General features: G+C 43.7%; 1 protein-coding gene across 12 annotated transcripts in view; it reads left to right on the forward strand.

Annotated features, from left to right (window-relative positions):
• Positions 1-438: 438 nt before the first annotated feature.
• slmapa (sarcolemma associated protein a) overlaps positions 439-24,179 on the forward strand; it is a 49,826-nt gene continuing 26,085 nt past the window's right edge. For 2 of the 12 annotated variants that reach the window (XM_086200234.1, XM_086200236.1), the window contains exons 1-3: positions 441-2,390; positions 16,479-16,626; positions 18,124-18,196. In XM_086200234.1, the coding sequence (XP_086056360.1) occupies positions 2,193-2,390; positions 16,479-16,626; positions 18,124-18,196 (419 nt within the window). In that variant the 5' untranslated portion in view covers positions 441-2,192. Of the gene's footprint in view, positions 2,391-15,133; positions 15,987-16,478; positions 16,627-18,123; positions 18,197-24,179 lie in introns of those variants that run through there. The other 10 variants (XM_086200235.1, XM_086200238.1, XM_086200246.1 and 7 more) reach the window with 7 other exon arrangements.

A 24,179-nucleotide genomic window follows, 5' to 3' on the forward strand; every position in this document is an offset into this window, starting at 1 on the left:
ACATATATATATATATATGTATATATATATATATGTGTGTGTGTGTGTGTGCTTCATACTTTGATATACTCAGTCTAATCAATGTAATCCTCTTCATATTTGGTCCAGACCACCTTGAGGACTTGGTGGCCTCCCAATCGTCTGCTCCCCCATGCAAAATTATCCAGTTCCTCACTGCTGCCTGCAGCTTGGATGAATGACCTGAGGGTGAAGGTGCAGGGGCGGGAAGTTCGCTTGGGCAGACCCAGGTGCTCTCCCCAGAAAGGGAACTCATCCCTTTCTACGACGGTGGTGACATCTATTTTCGTTCAGGGTATAACATATTTCTCACCAGACTCGTTTATGAAAACGTTGGTCATGACATGTTTTTATTGCCATACACGTATGAGGGAATATCAGATGTTTGTCAGTGATTAAAACGGTTTTTTATTTATATATTTTTTTAATTGTAGTCTATTTATTTGTTCTTTTTTCTTTTTGTGTGTGTGCTTGTGTGTGTGTGTGTGCTCCTCCAGAGTGAGTGAAGCTGATGTGACGGGGACTGTGAACGCACCCCGCCTGGCCGCTCTCTTGTTACAGTATGGCGGCTGGCACTTGCGGAGGAGGACAACTTCTTCTACATTGCTTTCAGAAAACTGTTGGAAGGCGGCGACGGCAATAAGTTAAACCCCTCCATCGCTAACCCGACCGGGATAGGGATAGACGACGACAGCGCATTTCGTGGTCTGTTCAGAGGATTTTTTTTTCCTGGAAAACAATCGGGCTGATGTGATGCATGAGGACCCGCAGCCAAGAAACTCCCCTGGTTTTTCCGCGTCTGTTTTCTGCCCCTGACTGTCAGTTAGCCGGCTAGCTGCTAGGTGGCTCACCTAACGTTCGCCGCTAGCTTGCCACCTTCATGCTAACGTCCGCTTGCAGTTCTTCCCCAGTCTTGCTACCTTGCCTTTATTTGAGTTTGGGGTAGAAACAAGAATGGCTTTTCGTCCCCATTCGGTAAGCGAACTGGTTGAGAAGGGTGGGGAGAGAACGTCTGAGGACCTAGGTGATAAGTTTGTTAGCACTCATTAGCCTAGCCCAACCTAGCTCTCTGGTACAACGCCAGTCAGCGAGTCCGGGCTCCGTTTGTCCACTAGCGAGCTAGCCAATTAGCATTTTAGGTGCACAAGAAGACCTGCTAATCCCCCGAAAACCATCCCGATTGAGAGTTGGGTCACCCTTCGTAACATTAACTGGCGTTAGATTATTGAGACGGAGGGTGGGATTGAACCGCTTCGAAACATTTGGTGAACCGTAATTGACCGTTAATGTTTTGTAACTCAGGGGTTTTGGCGTTCAGCCTCGCTAGGTGACATTACCGATTTTACAGATATTCTCCGCGGGGGAGTGGTAACGTTAGTTCCCTGCATCAGGGCAACAAGGTCACCCGTACAACGACTGAAAATGACGAATAGGTTGGGAGTGACACATTACTAAACGCCAACGTGAGTAAACCGACTGATGTGTTGCACATACAGGGGTGTGTGCCCGCAGTTAGCTTGCTGCAAGCCCGGACCGAACAGTGCAAGAATGGGCGCAATGTTTCACTGACTTGCTCTCGACAAGACATTACATAGAGAGTTAGTTAGCTGGAGCCCCAGTGACTTTGAACAGCGTTCATATTTATTGTTGAGAGGTGTTGCTATCCCAGGGGTGGGTTGGGGGGCTAAAACATCGCGTCTGTAGCAGGCCGATTGGTTCCCCTTGCCTGAATTAGCAACGTTACTGGAATAGTTTGATGGACGTGGAGGGCTGTTTGCCAGATTGCCCAGGCTATACTCAGTCATGGATGTCTTGACACATGGCACCTTCGTCTGTACATAGTGCCTGCTGTCAGATATGTGTCGTTATGTAGGTGGACTGTGGCTGAAGGGAATGTCTTGTCCTTTTTATACTAGTTGGTTTGTTTTTTTATTTTCATTTTTTTCAAACACCGGAGAGTCTTTTTGAATCATATTGGGACAGCCTGGGCTGTGTACAGTGAACAATGTTCATTAGTTAGTGCCTACAAAATTGGAAGACTAACAACCCTGCCTACAAACAGGCTACAGATATTGTAGATTATTCACAGGGGATTGAAATAGAAGCCTGCCACTCTGGATCAAGAAAACGCGTCCCTCGTGTCTGGTTGGAGTAACACTCTCAAGCCAAAATCAATGCCTTCAGCACTGGCTGTGTTCGCCTGCCGACCCAACTCGCATCCATTCCAGGAGAGGCATGTGTACCTGGATGAGCCTGTCAAGATTGGCAGGTCGGTGGCTCGGTGTCGCCCAGCCCAGAACAATGCCACCTTCGACTGTAAGGTGTTATCCAGGAATCATGCCCTGGTCTGGTTCGACCACAAGACCGGCAAGGTAAGAAATGATAAATTTGCTTTTGTTTGTTGTAGTTTGTTACTTTCTTCCAGGTTTTGAGGGATTATTGGTGTAAATATCAAACACTTTGATATACAGATGTTGTATTTTTTGTTTAAAAGTCACTGGATTTATTCATAATGCTGCAGAAGACAATTCTTTATGACAGCCCCTTTGGCTGTTCCTTCACAAGTGGTCACCTCGGATTCTGTGTCATATATTTAAATTGCCAGCAGCAGCAGCCCAGCTACACTCACATACACGGTCTTCAACATCTCAACACCCTGGAGGAGCACTCGCTGTAGTGAACTGTAATTAGACTGGAACAGATTTAGTTTGTTTAGGCTGCAAATTCTGGAGTTTCTTATTGATTTAACACTGAACTTGGATGGTCGTATATCATCCCAATTGAGCACTGCCCCAAATACCAAAGAGACTATAGGTAGAAAGACAGGTATGCAGTTCCTCATGCCTGGGAACCTGAAAAAAGCATGACTTAATACAGTCTGGATCAGTTTCGGATTTGTGTACCAATTGCAAACAAGTTTGTTCAATTGAAACGCTTTTGAAATTATTTTAGTACCTGTGACTTATGACTCCTTTTTACAAAAAAATGTCCGCAGTTTTGTATGATAAATTTGTCCAATACAGGGAATCATCTCACAGCAACATCTCAGTGAAAGAAAATAAACCCAAATATATCCAGCATATTTGCTTCACAAATCCCAGAGACAAAAATGTTTATCAAAGGAGAAATATTTTATTCAGCATCAGTGTCTTCATGTTGTTAAAACCTTGTGAAGTCAGTAAAATCTCTCTCATTTGGAAAGGTTGAGCCAAACACAGCCAAAACTCTCGTTTTTCTTGTTTCTTTTGTAAGTAATATGAATGAAAACAACTGTGTTGATTTTTGCCAGTTGCAGACAAATTGAGTCCTTCACCAGAGCCAAATGGAGTGCAAATATTCAGAAATGTCCTCAGCCCAGAGTAGCACACGACTTATCTGAAATACAACTGGTTTCCTTAAAGTCTGACTGACTGAGATTCGAGGCACAGACAGGTCCAATCTGTGTGCTGGAGCATCTGTTCTCATGCAGCTTCAGCGTTCCTGTAGTTTCTCTGTAGAACAGGTTGAGCAGGCTGAGATAGCCACCGGATTACCCAGCAATGTGGCATGCAGGGACTTTGAAATACCCTGTGTGTGTTTGTGTGTGTGCACTGAGTGTAAGCTATTTATAACAACACCAGTAGCGTCATCCTTTCCTCTCTTCAGGGATATATGCAAACAGGCAAACTCGGACTGGCCAGCATGAACACGCTAACGCAGTCACATTCGTCAGCTTTCTGGATTTATCCATACATCATTTATTGAACTTTGGAGTCAACCAACGATGATCAGCTATTGTCATTGTTGAATTATGACCACTGTCACTCTTAATTCACACCGTGGTTTGGACGTTAGTGTTTGGTACGAGTCCAGGACAACTGGAAACCACTCCAAGAAATCAAATGTGTAAGACTAGAGATGAGCACTACAGACAGTAAAGCAAGTGGGTTTGTTGCACCTGCGGTTGTGCATTCCCCTTGTTGGTATAGTCTGTAATGTAATATGCAGTAAAATAGAAGCACTTGGTTTATATTGTTGATTTTATGTCGAGCTGATTGGAAAACTAAAGACAAAAGGCCATAATCGGCTACAAAACTGGAAAGTTGTTTCAGTCAGCTTCATCAGCCATATTCAAGCAAGGGCCAAACCTGGCTACACATGTGTGGCCTTTCACGTGTTGTGTATGCTGGTGGATATGAAAGCTGATGTTCGACTGATTATAATGTAGCTACATTGTTCATTTAAAAAGGGGCATAGTTGGTTTGTCCAGCAGAGCGACTCCGTTGTTTTCAACCCTCTTTGCGGTGTCTCTGTGGGATCTATGGCAGGCGAGCAGCTGAAGCATGGGCTTGAGGGTAAAGTTGTTAACTAGCCCGTGAAACACAAAGAGACGGCGCAGTTGTGATTGAGTCTGCTCTGAGTGTTGACATAAAAATCTGTTGTTTGCTCACTGGTGAAATGCAACGCTGGAAAGTGAATAAACCTGCTCCTCTTTCACCCTCCTGGTTACCTGTTACTCCTGCTCATGTTTGCTGCATCTGTTAGCCTGCTAACTGTAGATTCAACCTTACCAGCTGAGAGATGCTCATGTGTGTGTGCATTGGTGACTTCTCATCTGTGTCTATCAGATGGTAACTTCTCATTCATTACTCTTTGTTTCTTGGTGTTGGCCTAACACATTAAAAAAAAAAAAAGCATTAATTTTTTTAAATGTATGAATTACATACATGTAAGTTCAATGTACATTTATGCCATGGTGATTATGTGCAAGTAAATGCAGAAGTACAAAGCTGCATTTACCAAGACTGAAAGGTTCGCAACTCTTTTCTCAGACATGCTCACGTTGGAAATCAGCTTGTATTAGTGCACTTGTCAAACCAATACCTCGTAACTGTAGGTTCCCCTTGCTTTAAGATCATGGTTAGTCACATGAGTCGGCTGTTTGTTTGCTCACTAACCGACGGTTTCACTTGGCTCTGATGTTGTGTTGAGGAAGTGTTTGAATAGCAGAAAAGGGAAAAAAGTCAATAAAAAATTGCATGAATGTTTTATTTTAAACATTTTCCGTATTGATGGCTTTAATGCACCTTAGTTTTCACCTCAGTCGTGTGTGTGTGTGTGTGTGTGTGTGTGTGTGTGTGAGTGAGTGATTAGCCCACCAAAAGGAAACAGGTGTGATGGGATGTGTTCTTTGATTGATGAACCAGTTGGTTGGCTCAGTGATCCAGCAGAAAGCTGCGTTATTGATGTGATCATTCTGCACACCCGAGCCCTATAAGACCGAGGGACTCTCACTCTTCAGATGAATAATCTGCAAAACCTGATGTTTGACACCCCTGAAAAATGAGTCAGTTGTTGGGAAGTTATAGTTAGCCAAAGAGTCTTTTGGTCAGTTGTATCATCTTGTAGCCACACATGTGATGCAAAGGCAGCCTGCAGATCTCACAGCTCCTGATCGTTGTGAGTGAAGGGTGAACTAATTGACATGAGCACAGCTGGTGGGAGGAATATCTGAAGGGCTCTTCAGATAATGAAGTGTGTTCTTATTTAAGCAGCAGCCATCACAGAAAGGTCAGACCAGATCCAGCTGCCTCTTCCCTTAACCCCAGAGGTCCTGGGACCTCAGTTTGGGAGCCACTGTGGTTGTAAAGCAGAAGTCATTCAGCCCCGATTCCCATTGGAGAATGAAACAGATTCAAAGATAAATCAAGAGAAGCACATCAGCCCTCGCACATAAGTGTAGTACACTTTTGATAAGAGTAGATTAAAAATGAAAGCACGCTGACACACTACTTTTGATTCATTCAGTGAGTGACTTAATAATTAGAACAATTTGCAGACAAACAGACTGACTTTCTCTTGGTTCGTTACAGTCTGACTGCTTTCATTTTCAGCTCTTGCAGAAGCCGTCTCAAAGTGCCCTTCAGCAAACTGACTCCTGATGCCTTCACCATGAGTATATGAGAGTGTGAATGTGTGAGCAAGCTGACATCTTGCATAGCAGCCTCTGCCAGCATGAATGACGAGGCAACCATTGCTGTGGACATTGCTGACTTCCTCTGTACTGCTGATTGAGAAGTTGGACTACAATCTGTGTGCAAGTGAATTAGGTCTACCTCTTGGATTAAACAATACATTCGAATGAAATACTTAGTTTCATAATGAACTGATGAGTCATTTTAACGAGCAGAATATCTTTCACTACACTCCGTCAACTCTGCTCATACACGTGCATGCTGTCATTGCAACGGTTGCAAAATAAATGAAGGGTGGAGCGAGGGGAGACTCCATTAATTCACCAAATGAACGCAGGCGTCATGCTCTGGAGGGGGTGCAGACTGGGAGGTGCGGTCCAGTGTGCGTGTGCTCTTCATCTGGAGCCTCTGTGTGGTGCACACAGCACTGAGAAACTGACAGCGGAGGCCTGGGACCTCAACATCCATCCGTCATATAAAACCAAGAACACTGTCACAGCGAGCTCTCCAGCACGTGCCCCCGGGACTCTGTGCAGCTGAATCAAAGGAAACACTTCCTGTATATTCCTTTCAAATAAATAAATAAAAAATCAGTGAGTTGCTGGTTAATGGATGTTGGGCGATTGAAAGCAGAATAAACCAAAACTGCCTGCCTGAAATACTATATAGGCTGATAAGGCTCTGTTCCATGTAGTTTTCCAGCCCCTGTGTATTTCTAGCCTCACATTTACAGTTGTGTAGCTGTCAGTAGGCCAGTCAAAAACCAGTATCCAGCCTGTCGGTTGTTCAATGGTGTGCTCGGCCAGATACGTAGCAGATTAAGCCAGATTTAGGGCTCCTACTGATGATCTCTGTGATACAGCTGGATCACTTACGAGTTGTCCAGCCAGTCATTCATTCATCCAGCGAGGGTGGACAGTGAACTGTTATCACGTGCCAGTTGACCGGATCAGACTCGGTTTATCCTTCTGGAGGACACAGATGTAAGCAGTCTGAACGATGGTAACGCCGCATTGAGAGTGCTGGCATTGATCCGTTAAAACCACACAACCAGGTTTTTGTGAAAAGAATAGACTGACAATTCTCGTGACTCTGACCCATCAGAGGTCAGCAGTTGTCACCTTTCAGAAGCAGCTGAGCTTACTTGGGATTGATGGAGGGGCTATGGAAACCTGGTACCAGGTACTATCCATAAAGGAAAACCAAAATAGACACACTGAGCCAATACCATGCTGCTGAAAAAGGCCTGATGACATGCACACGCCCCCTACAGTAGATGAGTCATGAAAGCACCGCAGGCCTCAGGTGGGGCCAGATTTACTCTGAAATAGAGAAGCGAATCTCTATACTCTGTACTTGGCTACAAGTACCTCCTAACACAGTCAGTGAGCACAAAATTACTTGGTGTGAACCAAAAGGCTTTTAGCCACATGGCTAAATTTGCAATTGGTGCAGCTGTTGGATAACTGTGTTTTTGGACATGTTTCACTTGAAAGTTAAAATGGAATTTTACACTCCCACATGTTTCAGTAAAATCTTTACATTCTCTGCGCCTGCCTCATCGCGGCAGTCTTGTAGAGTCACAGCAAGATTGCGTACCAGTGTCAGTCAGCTGTGTTAATACGCCATCATTTACCTGCCTCTCTAAGATTTTGTGCAGAGAAGTGTCGTTGGTTTGGCTAGTCAACCAGGAAGGAATTCTCACAGCAGAATAGAATTGTCCGGTATCAGTAGTCCATGCTGACCTCAATCTGAATACCAACACAGCACAGGAACGCTGCGACACAGACAGGACACAGATCTGTAATTCATATCGGAGTGGCAAGGAATCAGACACTGTTGGCAGGAAAGGCTCCCTGGCACACTCGGCTCTGGCGTTGTGCATCCAGATACTGCAGCAGGACACCACAACCAAGCACCAGAGAAGGAACATGTAGCTGAGAGATACAGACAAATGCAAATCTTTTGGCTGGGAAACCACAAATGTTTTGAGTCGGGATGTTTGTTTTGCGTAGATTTGTAGTCTGGATATTCTGTCCCACCCTTTCTTTGATCACATTCGGAAATGCTTGGTCCTGAATATCTGTAAATGTTCCATCACCAGCAACACATTTCATTCTTGAAGCAAATCAGATTTCATTTTGTAGATGTACAACACGCAGTACTAAATTATTTAACAGCTGATCTTCCAAATATGGTTCTGTGTAGCCAGCAAAGTTAACATGTGCAGGTTACAGTACATGTCTGAAAGATGTTGTAGAGTTTGTTGACCTCGCTGTGTGTGTTGGTGCAGAGTAGTAGCTGACTGAAGTTCAGACTCCCACCACCACATCCAAAACAGGCAGTGACCTGCTACTGTTGAGTGGAGGGTCAGCCAACATGGAAACATATTCCAGGCAGCAGAGAATGTGAGTAAAGTGAAGTGTTTGGCCAAGTTGAGAGCTGGCAGTTCGACGTGTCCTGAGGGATCTGGTCACAATCAGCTGTAAATACGGGTCAGAACACACTGGAAACAAATTCAGAACTCATTTAGAGCCGAACTGGCTTATTAGCCGATGTCGTCTATATAAGTAGAAATATGGACTGATTCTCACACAAGCAACGCTGTATTGTTATCATTTATTCCACCGTCTTTGATCCTTACTAAAGTCCATATTTTATGAACGTGTCTAACATCTGTGGAGGTTTGGTTTGCCAGGAATATGCCGAGGAATAGAACCATTCTATGATGTTTTGGTTTCCTATCCCTCCTTCACTTTTAATTTCCAACTGAAGGAAAGTTATGTGCCCTGCCGCTCGCTCACTTACTAGATTTCAGTGTCGCTCCTCCAGCAGCTGATCTCAGTCTCTTTACGTCCGCCTTAAATGATAAATCAGAAAAATCGTCAAAGAGATGGTTTAACTATTAACAGTGGCAGTGTTTTAATGTGTCGGTCACGCAGTCCCCAGCAAAACACAAACCTGACAAGGATACTATTTAATTTTCTCATGAATTTAGCAACACACCTTTTTTGAAGGACTTAAGGATGAAAGTTAAATCCAGTGGTCACTTCAGATGCTTGTGGAGACGCATTTTAACAGCAAGTGTAACCTCTCCCACTCAGAGCCGACAGCCTCGGTGTGCAAGTGTGGGTGCTGTAATTCATAAAGGCCTCCTCAATTTATGAGCCACATCAGGATTTAGCATCGCGGTGGCTGTCGGCAGCTTCTAACAATAAACTCACTGCAGCAAATGGTGTCAACAGCATCTTGAGTGTCTGAGGAAATGTTGAAAAACGGAAGGCAGAGGGTGAGTTGCATCACTAGACTGAAGAACAAACTGGTTGTGGCCTGACGATAACAATAACTACCCTAGGGTAGGTAGCAGGGTTTTCTGCTGGATATGTGTAGCATTTCAAAACGGTGTCGATTAAAATCTTTTGATGTTAAATTTCAGTTAAAAAAAGCCAGAACGTTCCTCTCACCAAAGTTCACCACATGCATCATAAAGCACTGTTGGCGATGACAAACCAAAGTACTGGGATTGGATTTTGTTTTGCTTCAGCTGTTATTTGTTCCGCTGACTGGCTTCTCGGTAGCGTTGGCGGTTGAGCCTTTTGGGTATTGTTGTATTTAGAGCCATCTGCTCTGATAAAGTGAGGGGAAAACATAGATTCCTCAAAAGTGCAGTGAATTTTTTTTGAAGCTGGTTGTCTTGCACTAACATGGCAGTGCTTATAGTCTCGGAGGGTGAGTTTCTCTGAACTGAGTATCGTTTAGGGCGTCAAAATGTCAGATGGGGAATAATTTAGGAAAAATACTCCGGTAAGTAGCTTCACTGTCACCTTTCCAGCAATGATATTTGTTATCAGCAAGTCTGAGGATGTCAAGGATGTTAGTTTATGTACTATAATGTACACCACTCATAGTCTCTTGCACTGCTGTAGATTAGAATTTGACAATTGTCATGTGAGCGTTGTAGCACCACCCAGAACTGTTGCGTGGCATTTTATCATTCATTCTCAGTCCTAACAACTCTGCTGTCCCCTTTTCTCTGCTCAACAACATCAATACAACAGATGTATCACAACAGTCATGGCTCGCTTGCTTCAGCATGACTGAGTCGTTCATTTATTAATTAGAAAACCTCACACCTCAGTTCCAGGCCTGTGCTGTGACCAGTCCTTTGACATCCAGCCTCAGAGAGGAGCTTCACAGTTGTACAGTTTGTAACTACTAACACAGATTACATGGCTTCTTTATTTGGCATTTGACCTTCCACTTGACCTCTGTGGAGGAGCTGTGACTTCTAAATGTGACCTGTCGTCTCTCTAAAAGGGACCACTGTCAGGCAGTCCATCTCTGCCTGGGGAGAATGTGGGATTGTGTTGACTCACGTTCCCAGGAAAATCAAAGCCATTATTAATGTCCTCTCTCGAAGTGATGGTGACTCTTGCAGAGAGTAAAAGTGGGACACAAGGAACCGTCTCCTGCTCTACACAAAGGTGGAACTTAGTTTTGCTTCGACTGATTCAGAGGGACTTAAATACAGGCTCAGAGTTAATCCGTCAGCTGACTGCTACTACCTGCCTCTTAGCGTGTGCGTTTGTGTGAGCGCACGTGCAGCATCCCAGCCAGCTGGTGTCTTGTTGACCTGCAAACTGGATAGCTGGCTGTGATGCTTTCCTTGAGGCCAAGGGAAAATTAAAGCCCAAACACAATTCCATGGTCTTCATGTAGCTGCCACAAATGCAGCAGGACACAAAGGGAGGCAGAGGACAGAGAAGGATAAAGGGATGCAGTGTTTCCCCCCAAAAAATGTTCTGTTAGTGGGTGGAAGTAATGCAGGAATGTTGGCCGTTGAGTTAATGGAAAGGGTGGATTGGGATGACAAGTGTTGCATTCATGAAAGGAAAATTAACTCCAGTATCAACAAATTCTCCAAATAATTTTCATAATAAATCATAATAATTTTGTCTCACCTTTTGAGAAACAATTTGTGTACTGAGATAATGAAATATTTAAGAACATTTTACATCCAATTGGCTGATTATTATTTTGTAAGCAACTATAATTTTTTTTAAGAGGATGGAATTATCGCCCCTGTAAATCTTTCATGATTCCGTAGAAGCATTCCAGAGTTTGTCAGGCATACCTGAATGCATCATGGCTGCTGCTTTACCGAGTGTCTGAGAAGTCCAACTGCTCTTGACGTTTTCAACGGGATGGGAATGAGTCCTGGTGTTGGTTCATCTCCAAATATATAAAGAAGCTGGGACTGTCTGGATATCCTGATGTGGATATCCCTGATAGATGGCTGCATTTTCATTGAAGGAATACAAGATGATGCTGTGCTGTACTTGGGTTGGTTCCCTTGCTTCTGGATATTGTGATTGTTTTCTGGGACAACAGGGTAGCACCATTGAGCTTCATTTATCATTGCATGGTGTGACACATTTGGCTTCAATCAAAAGATGGAGGCTCCTGCTAATTGACTATTGCACCCAGCCATAATGACTTTGTGATGATTTTGAACATTTTGATGAATTGTGGAGTGCCTTTGGGGAAAATGTACCTGCATTTGGATTTTGTACCTCGCTGAAAACACTTTGGATGTTAGGGAGCCTGTACGTGTTACATAATTGTTCATGAGAATGGAGATTAATCACTAGTGGCTGTTCAAGTGGGTTCAAGACATGTGAAGGAAACAAACTGATGTACAGAGGCAGCAGACTCAAAGGAAAAAAAACAACAACAACCAGACAATATCATGTGAGAAGACCACTCACATAGCCAGACTTCTCGAAGTAAGTCTGCTCTTGCTGCTGTGTCACATGTTCAGGAGCCGCTTACTTTTACCAGTTAGTTTCTCGGGACATTCCAGACAGTCAGTGAAAAGCTGTTGAGCTCTGAAGCAGAGAAGCATAGGAAATCCAGGTCCTGCTGCATCCACGATCCCCGGTAGCGGAGACCCAGGCCCTCTCCACCAGCCCTGATTGTACGCTGCTTCGTGAGTGGAGATTGTTGTTATTCTATTTCATACTTCCCTTTCCATTCGGAAGGGCATCAACTTGTCATCACTTCCTGCCACATGCATGTTGCCTCTCAACCTTAGGTCAGTGGCCTTATGCATGTACGACCCGACAGTGCAGTGTCCACTCTCTGGACGTGTTTCTCCTGACTTACTCCTATGCAAGTACAGCTGCCATGTAGATAATCTGCTGAAGGACGATGAGACGGTGTGACTGCCGCACATCAAAGGTGCCACTGTTGGAGCCTTTGACCATCAGCCTCAGTGGCACATGATGCTAACATTTCCTGGCAGTTAACTTGGTAGGGTTAATTGTCTTTTCCATACATTCAGATTTTCTCAAATACCTTTTGACTTCAGTATCAATTATAATCATTGCAGTTTTTCAACAAATTCTAATAGTTCAGCAGATGCCGCAGCAGCTGTCTCACATCACACAGGAAAGTAACACCGAGAAGCCAACAAAAACTCACACGCCTACTTTATATCTGTCTTGAACTTTATTCTGTGGGTCATGCAGTACAAGCTGATTGTGAGTTCCTTGAAATGTATTCCTACTTTTTACATCGTAATCAGCCCTAAGGTCCTTCACATGGTGAGATATTCACCATTGTGCCCAAGTCCTGATGTCAGGATAAGAAGTGTCCACTACAACCTTGGCCACTTTATTATGGTGAAATTATAGATAACCTGACTTGACACACTTCTGGTCCATAGTTGAACCAAACGCTTCTATTCCTGTGACTGGAAGACCAAGGCTCCTGTCATTGATAAAAGCTAGGCAAACACTGTATGATGTGAGCCTGTTTAAGGCCAGGTATTTGAGGCACGCGACTCATGGAATTTGACGAATTTCATCTTCATCAGGTGTCATCTGATGTGCTGTGTCTTATCTGATGTCGAAATTCAGACTTGTCCGAAATTTTGGTCAGCTCTTGTCATGTGCACTCACGGTGGAAGCAGGTACACGAGCTGTTTTCCCGACGTCAGTGGAGTTTTCTCGTTACTCCCAGTGTCAGACATAGTCTGCAGCGACGCACTGCATCATAGGAGGCAAGTTGGTTTCTTGATGAGTCTTCATCCTCTTATCATGGCAGACAGGAACATGAGAAAGTTGGCCTCAACAGTCTCCTCTTTAACAACAACTACTTCTTCTGCTTCCTCTTAGAGGTGCAAAACAACTTCCTTGGAGCTTTGAAACAAATCCTTTTTGGCAGTTGTCATGAGTGAGAACAGTCCACAGGTGTCCAGCACAAGTGATCGACTCATACATTGAGTCAGAATCGTGCAGTGTATACAGTGTATACATTGTATGTCTGGTTACTGTCTCGTTACGGAGGCAGCCCTAGTTTAAAGTTAGGTAGCTGACTTGGCTGCCAAGAGCACTGGAACCCCGACAGACACACAGCTCAGCGTCACTTCGTTTCCATCTTGTGTATTTGGTTTATTTAAAGTGTGGAGCCATGTTGTAAGCGTGTATTACTGTGTTTACTGTGGTTCGGTTTACAAAAGACAGCGACAAATAAAATGTGAGTTGGCTCTGGGGCTTCTTGACTGTTTGAATCATGAACTTTTCGTTGGCTAGGGTTACGTTATGGTGCAAACGGATGACCTTCCTTGGATGGAGAACAACCCCCTCACAGGTGGATGATGTCATGTTCTCTGTGTTTATGTGTTGGCGACGAGTTATTAATGTGTGCTAATGTGAGGTATGTGACGCATTGTGTCTATGTGTGTGTGTGTGTTTTGTTGCTGGGTGAAAAGCTCTAAAGTTAGGTCCCTCCTTCTCCTGTCTCCAGGTTGCCATGGGGACAGGAGGTAACTGTAAACGTGTGTGTGTGTGGTGATGTGAGCTGTGAATCAGTAGCTTTTCGTAGCACACTGCAGATGGTGAAGTCAGTAAAGCAGTCTCTCTCTCTCTTTCTCCATCTCCCCCTCTCTTCTTCTCTCTGTCTCCTGTGTTGCTTTTTTCTTCCGTCAGTCCCTCCTTCCTCTCGCCAGCTCTCAGCTCATGCCTCTCTTGCTCTCTCTGGTAGATCGACAGTGGTTTTCAGTCATAATGGAGAGCTGAGAGCTAATGAATGAAACTCCTGGAACGACAGACAGGCCTCAGGCATTCAGATCAGATCTTGCACTGTGTGTGTGTGTGTGTGTGTGTGTGTGTGTTTGTGTGTGTGTGCGTGTGCGTGCGCATGTGTGTGTAGTATAGTGCTATTTTACGCCTCATCGTGTCTGTGTTTTCTCCTGCATCTTGTTTATGTTGCTATGCAAGGCTTGTGTTTGTAGAGATTTCATCCTTTTTTCTGCATACGTTAATTTGTATTTTTTTAAAACCGTGTGTGTGTGTGCAGTTCCTGTGTGGACATGTGCTTGTGCATGTTTACACTTCCCTCTGTCAGTGAGTATGTAATTGACTTCAGTGTGTATTAAGCTGATGCATTTGGAATGAGACAGCGTTGTTGGTCATATTTTGCTGTGGTCGTGTAACTGTGTATTCCAAGTTGCTGTGTCCAACTAGCTGCTCTTAGATGAAGTGAAGGAATCCTGTATTGTTGCCATTGGATGTCTCTGGGCTGTTGAAGTCCAGTTTAGCTGGGCTACTTGTGGTGCAGATGTAGGTGCTAGTTGGATGAGAGTAGAGATGTGTCGAGAAGAATGGAGGTGTAAAGAAATATCAAAACAAATACAAATAACAGCGATAAACTGTTTCCAATCCATGGGTACGCCAACTGCAGCACTGTCTCACTTAATCCATGCAGTCTAGATTTATATTGACCACAATTATTTAAGATGCATTTTGACTGGATGACTGTTGTCAGGACACAGTCATGGAAGCCAGACAGGTTTAGTATTATTATTGATCATTTATATTTCAGGACTCAGACATGTCCCTTTAGCTCAGGGGATCGTTTTTTAAAGTTGATGTCATTTCTGTGTGAAGTCTGTTGAAAGATTCAGTGATTTCAGATATAGACACACGATTGCATGTGCTGTGATTGGCACGAGGAAGCATGCCAAAAAGAAAAACATCTGTTTTTGCCTTTGTGCTGGGTCATAGACGATCAGTGTCCTCATGTGTTCACATAGCATCAGGCAGATGGTAGACAGCAGACAGACAACCCTCTCAGGACAAGCACACGCTCCTATGGAACCGCAGGACGGTAAAATGAAGCAGGAGGGTGATATGTTGCTATGGTGATGTTGTATTTACCTCGCTAAGCTAATAGAACTTTTACAGAACACACTTTCCTCACTAAACATTAGATGACCTAACTGGTATTCCACTGAGCTCTTTGCGGATCATCTGCCATGTCTGTTATTTCTTAGTAGGCTTCCAGGCTCTGGTCGTGTCATTCTGTGTTTGTTTCATCAAATGTATCAACTCCTTCTTATAATGAGTGGCCATGTTTTAGTTTGTGTTTGGGAGAATTGTAGCACCTGGCTATAAAGTCCATTGTGAAGGACAGCAGAAAGTTGGATGCTAACGGCATGTACTCCTATTGTTGCTGGTATTCTCTGCTGGCCTAATTATATTGTCCTGTTCTTTTCCATTCAAATGGCATTGGGTTTGCTGTCTACCATCTGCTTGATTCTGTCAGAATGCATTCCATTTGAGTGAGCAAATACAATATACCATGTGCATATACTGTGTAAGACACTAAAGATGGCTGCTAAGTCCACCCCTGTGGCTCAGACTTAATTAGCGCAACAATTAATATGTGTTGTACAGGTGTTTTTTTTCATTGTTGTGTGCTCTTTGTCTCTTATTTTGATAACTGCTTTATAAAAAGAGAGATGTGTGTTATTATGGGACGGATTGACATGAATTCTTTCTAAGACATTCATGTTTTCCAGAGAAGAATTTAACTGACGGTGATCACTTTCTTCTTTGGCCATTGTCAAGTCAAGATTTGGCCAACAGTCTCCAAAAGTGAATATTCTTCCCCTCAGCTTCAGAGGTAGTGATCTCAGCGAGCCGCTGCAGCTTTTGCTAACACGTGATGGTTGGTAAATTGATATCATAAGACAGTGTTGTACTCGCAGTATATTATCTCCTTCCTGCTTGCTGGTGGTGACTTGCTGAGTGTGGCAGCTCTTGGCTGCTGTCATATAGTCGTATAATATTTAGCACTCTAAATAATGCTGTAATTTGAGGGAGAAGGGAACATAACAGCGGCATTCATATCATTTGGCATCTTGTTTGAAGCTTAATGAGAATCTGTCAACAATACTGAATCTTTATGATGCATCTTATGGGGAAGATAGTATGATGCTGTCAAAAGAAGTGGTTTCAAAATGGAATGACCCAGTTAACTAAGTAGCCCCATTTTCAGTTAAATGATCAAATATTCCAACAAAAAGTTTTCTCAAAACTGTTCTCGACGCGTTAATCACAATACATGTTGGTGTCATTTGATTATTTTACTCCTCTCCATGCCAAAGAATTTAGGGTTCTGTCTGCCTGTCTGTTGACCTGCGTTCTTCCTTTATGTCAGTTCTACCTGCAGGACACTAAAAGCAGCAATGGGACCTTCATCAACAGCCAGAGGTTGAGTCGGGGCTCAGAGGAGAGTCCGCCTTGCGAGGTCCTCTCTGGAGACATCATTCAGTTTGGTGTTGATGTCACTGAGAACACACGCAAAGGTACACGCACATTTACACCAGGACCACATCACAAGTCGTGTATTGAGCACAAATATTCTATCTTGGATGGATTTTGTAGCGTGCCGTGTTTGTCGCAGAAGAAGAGTCAGCACCAGATGGTTATGTAGTAGAACAGAAAACTGAGTTGGAGTTGCGAATACACACATGCTGCATTTGAATAATTAGACTTGAGTAACCCTGAAGGGTAGCTTGGGGCTCACCACTAAGATCGTAGACTGCAGACTGTTCACACATGTGCAGCGCAGAGTGGGTATTGAGGTCAGATTTTCAGCTCCACTACGATGTTCATACTGGATTCCCTACAGGCATTTTCACTGAATGTTGACCCGATTTGTTTGAGACAGCCATCGCAGGTGAATAAGTAAACATAACAGTTTCACAGACTGCAACTGCAGTGCCAGACACATCACCAATCAACCACAGAACGGCGTAAAACACCGGATTCCTTTGGTTTCACTTAACGTTCCCAGGAACAACATCTTGAAGCTTTCTGGATGATACACAATGTCTCCACTGGATAAAACTCCACTTCTTTCACTTTTAATCCCAACACAGACTAAATATCATTATGGATTATTTCATCAGAGAACTGATTTTATTTTAGATCTGTTCCCCACGTGACGTGGATGTTTCGATTTTGTTGACGCTTTTCTTCAACTGACATTGCCGTGCACCGTCCCAGATATGATGAGAGTTCACACTTTCTTTCTTTTTTTAAAAAATCTTTTTCTCTTGTGTGAGACGGTTAAGTGTGCTTGAATGGTGCTTACGTAGCGGAGTGGGTTGACCATTGCTTGTAGGGGCTTTCTCACCGACTCCTATTGTTCACAGTAGTCAGTGTGCAAGACCCCTCACAGCAGACCACTGCATGAAGGGAAATGGTGCTGTAGTATTGATGTCATTGTGTATTTCTGAGCTGCTGAATAGTCTCACAATTCAATTTGAAACAACTTGCCATGCGATTATATTTCCTAATCTGGGGAGAGCAAATATGTAAGTCAATGTACGCACCTAAAATGTAAATCACTTCGGAGAGAAGTGCCTGCTCTATACAACATAAAGGAGAAAATGATCTATTTTTTTTAATTTTGCTTTCAACATGTAGATCATGTTTGCAATCGTGTAGGTTTTCCAGTCCTGGTCTCGTGCTGGATGGTAACATCTAACCCTCTGTCCATCTGAAAAGAGCAAGGAAGATGACAGTTTGTTCACACCTGGATGTTGGGGACGTCCAGGACTTCTCGACAGTCTCCATTTTCCCCTTTGAGGGAGAACTTGGTCGCTGTTATTTAAATGTGTTCTCCAATTTCTCCTCCATGATTTGGGCTGCTCGTTAGAGGATGAGTTAAATGCAGAGGATCCATTTCACTGGAAGCCGTACATGTGTCCAATAAAAACTCCTTCTTTGAATGCTGGCTGGGTAACAAGTGCTGCAGAAATGTAAAGTAACATGTGGTTGACCATTTGTGTCTCCAGTCACCCATGGCTGCATCGTGTCAACAATCAAACTCTTCCTACCTGATGGGATGGAGGCACGCCGGCGGAGCGAGTAAGCATGTCCCATTCTCAACTCATTCACAAGTTCTGTTGTTGGCAAAGATTTATTGTTGGTTACAAGTTGGTTGGTCAGATGACTACTATGAAAGACACACACACACACACACACACACACACACACAAATAAATGCCACATTTCTGCCTGCATACTGATTTAATAAGTTATTTATTGATAAGTGACAAGGTTTGTTGTTTTATTTAGCAGCTTTTGAAAAGTACTGTTTTGGTGAATTGGCTCTTTTGTTTTTATGCTGATGGTTGGAGGATAACATGTATCATTGACATTAGTGTGTGTGTGTGTGTGTGTGTGTGTGTGTGTGTGTGTGTGTGTGTGTGTGTCCATCCATCCATTGTCTTCTGCTTATTCCTCCACACACACACACACACACACACACACACGTGTGTGTGTTCAGTTGAAAGGGTTGTAGCAGACCAGAAACAGATTTGGCATGAACGCCCTACTGTACTCACTGTCACCCTGTGTGTGTGTGTGTGTGTGTGTGTGAGAGAGAGAAATGCTAGGGCATGGAGCCATGGTGAGCAGTGCCATCTGCTGCGATGGTCTCCAGCTTCTGTCTGGGGAAACAAAGAATGGAAGATCTTGATCTGTAGAAACTGAAATATCGTCGCTTGTTTCTACTCTGCCTCTGCTCATCAGTCTTCCAAGACCATTTCCTTGTTGTAGATCACATGACACCTATGTTTACTCTGTAAACAAGTTTTGAGCCAAAGGGCTGAAGTTGATCGCAAGGTGTACAAGGAAAGCTCTTCACTCAGAAAGTCTCAATCAGAACTGTCACATTTGTTAAATAGTCTTTAAAATGCTTAAAAAAAACAAAACCTATATTTACCTCAAACAAAAAAATTAATTGCATTTGAGTTTCATTAATCTGCTCCTATTTTCTCCTGCGATTAGAGATGCTCAGAATTAGTGTGATGTCTTTGAGACAAAAATAGTTCTCTACATAAAAAGCATAGTTTTGAAAAATGCTGAAGGTGTTCTGCACCAGTTGTCTTCAGAACGAGTCCTCGCCACAGGTTGAAATGTGTCAGTATCAGCCTCTCCCCTACATTTGCCTTGGGACCACTGTGCTCCAAAGAAACCAGATAAAGAGAAAACCGTGCACACTCTTGCTAGCTCAGTTTGAAAGTCTTCACTGTGTTTACTGGTAGTTGACAGCCAAAAGCTAGTTTCTGTCCTCTATAATCAATCCCCTTTTAAAGTGCTTTATCACTGAACAGGGGGCATCCGATGGTCCGCTGTTAACCAGACAGTGTGGGTAATGACAGAGCTGAACGGGTGTCTTAGGGGCAGACAGCACAGTGGATAGCTTCACCCACCAAGCAGACACTGTTGTGTTACGCGTCTGATTGTGGAACGTCATCTAAAATCACACACTGGTGCAGCATTAAGCCGGCTTTGTTTGGTTTGACTTTGTGCAAAGCGGCATAATGATGGGATCAAATGTTGGGTTAAAAAGACGCTTCTGTTTCACGGCCCTAAGCTCCACGTATGTAGCAGGGTAGAGCAGAGGCACGCCAAGGTGAACAGGTGAATGTTATTAGAGTTGACAACAACTCGTTATATAACGTCCAAGTAAAAAATACCAGAATAATGAAGCTCTACCTGGAGGAATAAGATCTCCACTGTAAATCATGTTTGGATACCACATTTTATCTGTAATCTTCATGACAATGGATCTTTATTTTCCTTATCAGTGTGCAGTCACCTTCCGCTTTCCCTGTAACACCCACAAAGTCTCACGGTTAAGCAGGATGTTTCATTTCACCGTCGTTACAGGTGAAAGCAGCTTTTTAAAACTGGTGAGATGTCATGGAATGATAGATCCACCCCTCCCCCCATTCAACATTGAGTTTGTTCTTCAGTGTACGGAGCGTCTCACAGGCCATAAAGGTAGTCAAGAAGCGAAGCAGCAATGGAGAGGGGAGAGCTCTCTTCACAGCGAGTGCCAGAGCAGGAGGAGCTACAGTAACTTGGATGAGTTCAAGGAAGAAAGTTTTCTACTTTGCTCAGAGGAGGGGAGGAGCAAAGACTACAAAGAAAGAAAGAAAGTTGGTGTTATTAGATGACTTCACTCTTGTTATGGAACAGTAGAGAGGAATCAGCTGGCTGGTCTGAATCTGGAGGAGAGAATAAAGTCAGAGGGAAGGACCCCTTCTCTCACAAGGGTAGCTGAGATCCGGGCTGAACTTTGTCCAGTGGCAGGTCACAAGCTGATACTGACAGGAAGAAGACCTTACAGGTAAAGCCAGTCTCCTCCGTCCAGAACCAGGAGTTTTAGCCGCAAACACTCTCCTTCAGGCCAGGACATGCTGCTGATTGTTTATCATGGAGCTTGACAGCTTAATACGGCTGTGACCGAAGTTCACAATGCAAAGCCTCAACTTTGGTGCATTGATTTATTGCACTCAGTTGAACCAGAACTGGAGGTAAAGTGGTTGAAAGTGGCTGTTATGTTGTTTCCTTTACAAGTAGGGATGTCCTCCAGGACAGGCCCAAGTGTCCTCCGGGACAAGGAACCATGTGAAAGAGGTTTGTTATTGTTTGTAGCAAGGAATGTGAGAGTCTGACTCAGCTCAATACTTAGATTTCCTCAATGCTGATTAGATATTTGTGTATGACACTGAATTAACTGGTGGAGTCTCCAGAATTTCACAAGCCCTTGATGTAGATCAGGGTAGCGCCCACTGGCTGTTGAAATTATTTAGAAAGGGCCGAAGGTAGTATTGTCCCAGTAATGCATTGAACATATAGAAATTCATCGACAGTGTATATTTTTACAACAAGATCAAGTATTTGGTATCAGTTAATAATACGTGGACATCATAAATAAATGCCAGCGTGTTTTGTGGGTTGTGTTGTTAACGCTGCAGTACAGAACCCAACCGTTTGGTTGTGGAGGTAAAAATCCCATTCACATCCTCTTACCAGTTTTAATGTTTGCATTTTGATGGTGGAATTATCCACACGAGCATGTTGTCCTGATCAGGATACACCCAGGCTGCTCCACAGTGTGAACGGAACCCATCACCGTCTGCTGCTGAGTTCCTTGAGCTCCTGCCATCGTTTGAGGGGAACCTTGCAGCAGAAACACGATTTTCCTTTGTTGCACAAAACCGTTGAATATTATGATATTATTGTTTCATTGACATCAGGTGACACGTTGGCTTGCAAAAACAAAAATGACAGTTTGGTTTGCAGTTTACAAATGCTTGAGAAATACTGAGTCCTTGCATACCTTAAAACCGTAGCGCATCAGTCCACACCGTCGCTGACGGCGGCCGTGATATAACGGCACCAGTCGGACCTCGTCTGCTGGAGTGAGTGAGATATTTGGTGGGAGCTGTTTAGCAGCACAGTGTGAACCATTCATTGGTTGTATCTGTGGGGGGCCTGTCACAATCGCAACATTGACTGTTTCTATGACCTCACTGGAGCGCTACAATCAGAGTAAATGGCCCTTGTCAAGCTCTGGAACCAACGATCTTTTTCTCTCTACGAATCAACATTAAAGGTCCAACATGACAAAAACGAAGCTGTCGGTGCTGCAGTTCTCCTATCTAAAAAAAAAAAAGAATTTCAGATTCAGACAACTTTATTCCTCCCCGTGGGCGGCATTTAAGGGAACTGTGACTTTAACATTGAAAGTGACCTCAAGTCATAAATTTGGAGACTTCTGACACGTTTTACTACATGAGATGTGGAAGTAATGTTGGGGTTGATTATTTCCTGTTGGAGACTTGCGTTTGCTCGTGATGTATCATGTGACTGAGGAGTAGAAGTCAGAGCAATGCAGCTCTCACCGGGAAGCCCCTTCCGGAGTACGATAAAATGAGCTTAACGTTTCCTCTGTTTTTAATGATGGATGCTGATGCCCTGCAAGCTGTTTCTCACAGTGAAAGAGGATGAAACTGCATTGTTAGCACGCTGATCTCTTTAGAGGATCTGCTTTGTTGGAAAGTAACTTTCAGTTGTCTGAAGATATTAGCTTTGCCTTCCAAGCACCTACTGCTCTGTTCAGTTAACTTACTCGAAACCTTGGCTCGGAGTATGAAATGGATATTACTTATGCAAGTACTCGTCTCACTCCAACCCTTAATCCTTAGTCTTGTTTTGTTTATAAAAGCTGCCAAACATTTTGTTCTGTTGCTGTACTTGTTTCCTTTTTTGTCTGTTTTCCCAGATGAGATCATAAACAGCAATGGGTTGTCCAAGCTGATTGTAAATCCATCCCTGATTGTGTGTGAAATATTTAGTAACTACCTGCGACTCAGACCAGTGATTTACTAAAACCGGTTGCTTCACTCACACTTGAGGGGTATCTGTGAATAAACCCCCGATGATGTACATATTGGTAACCAAAACCTAACACCCCAGCAAAAATGTAAACAGAGGAGGAATGTCTTGAGAATGAAGCTCGTTTCATAGCCGCGCTCACGCGGTTCTGCTAGCGAAGCCAGTGGTCGGTGAACGTGGTTGATAACACTCATCATTATGCTCCTCAGCTCAGACCAGGGCCTGCATGTTGTGAATCTTTAGCCATGTCAGTGAAATCTCCATTAATAATCTGCAGAGTCCTTGAGCTGACAGGAAGACGGTGAAAAAAATGAATGAACAACAACAAAAAAAACCCAACCTTGCACTTCTTCTGGTATCCCTCAACAACTTGTTTGACAGATCGATATTTCTCATCCCCATGTCCCTTCTTGGGATCGGTAATAATCAGCATTAGAAGTGTAGAGGCGGGAATCTGGCACTCTGAGACGAATAGAAACAGAGTAGAATCCCGTCATCTTCCATACAAGATTGGACTAGGAATTGTTTTCTGAATTGGCTGAGTGAGTTATTTGGTTTCCTCATAGCTGTTTCAGCAGCTGCTGCCGTCTTCACCTAGTTACACATTAACAGTCTTGTTATATTGTACCCAGAGTCACGTTTACCTTCATTCCTGAGCTCAGTTTAAGTCCTGAACAATTTACACTCGCTAAAACAAATCTGCGCGACCTTGTGGTGCTGTGAATGGCAGAGGTCCTGATACTGTTGAACAGTAAATAGAGGTGGCCTGTTTTCCCCCTATGTGAGTTGTGTGAAGGTAAAATTGAAATGTCCAGTTTTAAAACCTCAATCCATTTCACAACTGGGACAAAATGATGTGATATAAGCACGGGTCCAAATTCCAACACATATCAAAGTGAACACCTGCACTCTTATCTCTGCGGTTCAAATCTCTGCCGTATGATTAATGAGGGCCATCAGTTTGCGTGGTGCATGCTGTGAAGAGGAAAAAAAAGGATTACTTGCATATTTTAACGGATAATTTGATTATATATTCAGTAGGAAAGTACGCTGCTGCTGTGCACCATTGATGCAACACTGAGCTCTGTGGACTGTGGTGCTGCTCACAGTCACAGGGCTCTGCTAACACAGCCCCCACTCACACTCACGGTGCCGCAACAAACCCCACTGTTCATTTCCGGTGCAGTAGCGAGGTTCGGCGCAGCTACAAGTCAGTCCTCCCGTACGCCACTGCGTCGTCCTTTACCAGTCAATGTTGGATAAGAATTCATCTTCATTTTATCCATTGTCAGTTACTCACTTGAGCTACATGTGTTCTCTCCTCATCATGTGGATTAATTGATCTAGAGCTTTTCCTCCTCTCCTGGTAGCTGAAGTGCTTCACATTCTTCCTTCCTTCCCTCACTCACACACTGCTTGTGGAGACTGTGCAAGACGCCAGCCGACTCGCCAGGAGTAAATAGGAGTTTGGGATCTTGCTCAAGGACGCTAAGACAAACCCCTGAGCCTTTGATTGATAGACAGCCGCTCTACCTCATAGCCACGATGCCCCACTGGTAAAAATTTGCTGTGAGTTCAGCTGTGCTGTGCTGCGGCGGTCAGCAGCGTAACCATACGTACCATATATGCGCCTCCATCTTGATGATCAGGTGTTGCC

The sequence above is a fragment of the Aulostomus chinensis genome, chromosome 3 (assembly GCF_037954235.1).
Source record: "Aulostomus chinensis isolate RoL2024-O1b breed Wild chromosome 3, RoL_Achi_v1.0, whole genome shotgun sequence".
Taxonomy (NCBI): Eukaryota; Metazoa; Chordata; class Actinopteri; order Syngnathiformes; family Aulostomidae; genus Aulostomus; species Aulostomus chinensis.